Source organism: Lupinus angustifolius, chromosome LG09, assembly GCF_001865875.1.
Source record: "Lupinus angustifolius cultivar Tanjil chromosome LG09, LupAngTanjil_v1.0, whole genome shotgun sequence".
Lineage (NCBI taxonomy): Eukaryota > Viridiplantae > Streptophyta > Magnoliopsida > Fabales > Fabaceae > Lupinus > Lupinus angustifolius.
In genome coordinates this window covers 3,099,327-3,102,804 of record NC_032017.1, presented here as the reverse complement: position 1 = coordinate 3,102,804, position 3,478 = coordinate 3,099,327, and the positions used below count along the sequence as shown (strand labels likewise).

The following is a 3,478-nucleotide window of genomic DNA, read 5'->3' as shown; positions in this document are numbered from 1 at the left end:
TATAGTTTCAAATGGCCTTCACATTGTGGTTGGGTACTCTAGCACTTGCTTCTGCTTTTGTGTGGGTAGTGGCACTTCCATCCCAGCATGAAAATCAAGCAAACCAATCAAATGGATGTGATTTTTCTCAAGGCACTTGGGTCATTGATAATAGCTCTTCCTACCCTCTCTATGAAGTCTCAAGAGATTGTCCTTTCATAGGGTTTGATTGCCTTAAAAATGGAAGGCCTGACAAAGAGTACCTCAAATATAAATGGAAGCCCTCTGGTTGTGACCTTCCAAGGTAATGCTAATTTCCAACTCCTTTAGAACTTTACTGAGTAAAAAATGTATTCATAGATAATATATGAGTTTTATATATTGTTATTGTATCATTTACTATTCATATTTAATCATTATTGACTCTTTTTAGAAAATAATACAATTAAATGGTGGATAATGTGTTGACTACTTATAAATCTTTACGATCAACTTTATTTGTGTAACATTTCATGGCATGCACATTTATCAAATGTTTTGTTTTTTTTAAAGATATTATCCATATGTTGTTTTCAACAATTTCTTTAACATACTTTCAGAAAAACATTGACAAACTTTAAATTGGGACAGTGTTATATGTATAATCATATGCTACAACTTTGACACAATGTTTTACTTAACCATGTAGAGTATTGAAGAAAGACATAACAAGTCAATAAAATGTATTTTTAATTATTTAAATGATATATAATGTAGATTTTTTTTACCTCAAATAGATAATATTTTAATGAGTCCCATTTAATAATATAATTTTTTTTTAAAGAATGTATTAAAAAGATTGATTTGCTAGATTTGTTTTTTATTTTAACTATTTTTGTGATATTAAAATTGGCCTCTTCAAGATTAAAGTTGATTAACTTTTATTATTGTTGAGATGGTGCTTTATTCCAAATAATATTTTGGTCATGGTAATTAACAGGTTTGATGGTGTAAAATTCTTGGAAAAATACTCAGGGAAGAAGATAATGTTTGTGGGTGATTCCTTAAGCAACAATATGTGGCAATCACTAACTTGTTTGCTACACAAATCAGTGCCCAAATCAAATTTCACCTTATCAAGTGACCCACACTTTTTTTCATTCCAAATTCCGGTATTTTTCTTCACTTTATATCTTCATTATGGAAAATAATTAGCCTTTTATTTTTTTAATGTGAATAAGCCTTGTTAATTGTTTGATTAGTTTAATATTTTTTTGGATTATAGGAATATAAAACTTCAATAAATTTTTTGAAAAATGGGTTCCTAGTGGATTTGGTTCATGATAAAGAAAAAGGAAGAATTCTAAAGCTGGATTCCATTAGCTCTGGAGCTCAGTGGAAAGAAGTGGATGTTGTGATTTTCAATACCTTCCATTGGTGGGTTCATAGTGGACGTTCTCAAACGTATGGATTTTTTTTCACTTTTATATTTATTTTTAGAAAATAGTCTTTGTATAAAAATGCAATTAATACACATAAATGGTATATAAGATATACTAACATATTAAATTAAACGACTTTAAGGTGATAATAGATAAATATTATACATTATTTTTTGCATGAGTTTATTATAAGATAATAAGGGTGGAAACAGTATAAGTCATATATTAGTTTAAGCAGAACAATCTGTTTAATATATTGCAATCAAAGCTTGACATATTTGTTTGTTTAAGTTTTTTTTACAAGCATAAGTCTGACATGTTTCAAAGTCTGATCTAATATGTTAGTCTTTGAAAAATACTGAAATAATCTAAGACATTTAAATTGGTTAGTAGACCTTTAAATAAATTAATGGGCATATCTTTAAACATGCCAATAGATTAATCTTAATTGACAAACCTAATATCCCAAATTTTCAATGTCCAATTGCCTACATGATTTATATTTTTATTTATTTTATGAATATATTGTATAAAATAATTAATATAAATATATAATAAAATTATATAGATCAGTTCATTAGACTTAATATGTTTCATAAGAAACTTGTATCTAACATATATATGTTAAATAAGCTTTTTAAAAAATTTGAGTCTAATTTGTTTATTAAAATAATTTATCCTGACCTAACCTGTTATAGACCGATACTCGAAGCAACCTGTCTCACATATTTGGATTTAATATGCTTTTCCTTTGAATGTTTTGACAGATGGGATTACTTTCAAGTGGGAGATAAATTAATCAAAGACATGGATCACCTTGAAGCTTTTAGGATTGGGCTAACAACATGGGCTAAGTGGGTTGATTCTAACATTGATCCTTCTAAGACTAATGTCTTCTTCCAGGGAATTGCTGCATCCCATGCTGCGTAAGTTTATCTTCAATGAAATTCATATTAATATCTATCAAAATATCTATGTTTCATCATCGCCATCATTATTTAAAAAGAATATTATATATAGTATACTAAATGTTTTATATATAAAGCAACTTCTTATTTATGAGACCACCACCCTTTTATAAGTATATTCTAGTTTTATCCCTGAAAACACAACACCCCCTCAAACTTAGATAAATGTGTATATATTGTTTCTAAATTATATATACTTAACTTTTGCTTAGGTTCAAAAGTCCAAATCTATTAACACTTAAATCAAAATATCAATTGTCTGACACTTTGATCCATGATGTTAAATAAATATCAAGTTAGGAACGAATGTTGGTTCAAGTGGTACATGTAAGTATCAAAGTGCAACTAAGAGGGGGAGGTGAATTAGTTGTCTTAAAATAATGGCTGATTTTTCTGCAAAATCAAAGTTAAAGTGCAGCGGAATAATATGCAGAAAAATAATAGGAAATAAAATGAAAGAGATAAGGAGAAGAGAGTACACAAGGAGTTTTTATACTGGTTCACCTTCCTGTCCACCGAAGGTTACATCCAGTACTCTTGCCGCACAAGAGATTTTTCCACTAAGAATTATGAGTTGTAATTACAATATCTCACCCCGAGATCTCTATGTACCTTACACACTCCCTAATTCTTATACCCTTGGAAAACACCTTTCCAAGTGAATCAATTCCCCTTTTCTCTTCACACCCCGTGAAAGAAAGAATTCTTTACAACAATGAAGAATATTCAACTATGGCAGATTGCCTTTACAAGTATGAAACTTATGTAACTTGCAATCCAAACTCTGAATATATATAGAAGTATATAATGCTCTTTTGTAAAAGTCTTTGAAACACTTAAAGCAACTTTGCAAAATTAACTTGAAAGTTTAAGAACAAGTTGCAAAGAGTTCAAAGATAAGTTCTAAGAAAAGTGTGAGAGCTTTTGAGAAAATAGTATGAAAGTTGTATGTATTCTCTTGTATATTATGTGTTGTTTGTGTGAGAGTTTAGAGCCTTTATATAGAGTTTACAAACACCCTTTGAAGGTTTCTGAGTAATCAGTTACTCTAATTTAAAATTTTAAAAATTGACAAACAGCAGGTTTGAGTAACCGGTTACTCAAAGTGGG

General features: G+C 29.0%; 1 protein-coding gene across 1 annotated transcript in view; it reads left to right on the top strand.

Moving 5' to 3' along the window:
- The window catches only part of LOC109356390 (protein trichome birefringence-like 42), a 5,728-nt gene continuing 2,250 nt past the window's right edge, over positions 1 to 3,478 (top strand). The window contains exons 1-4 of the mRNA XM_019599717.1: positions 1 to 283; positions 959 to 1,130; positions 1,244 to 1,422; positions 2,168 to 2,326. Coding sequence (XP_019455262.1) covers positions 12 to 283; positions 959 to 1,130; positions 1,244 to 1,422; positions 2,168 to 2,326 — 782 coding nt within the window. The 5' untranslated portion in view covers positions 1 to 11. The remainder of the gene's footprint in view (positions 284 to 958; positions 1,131 to 1,243; positions 1,423 to 2,167; positions 2,327 to 3,478) is intronic.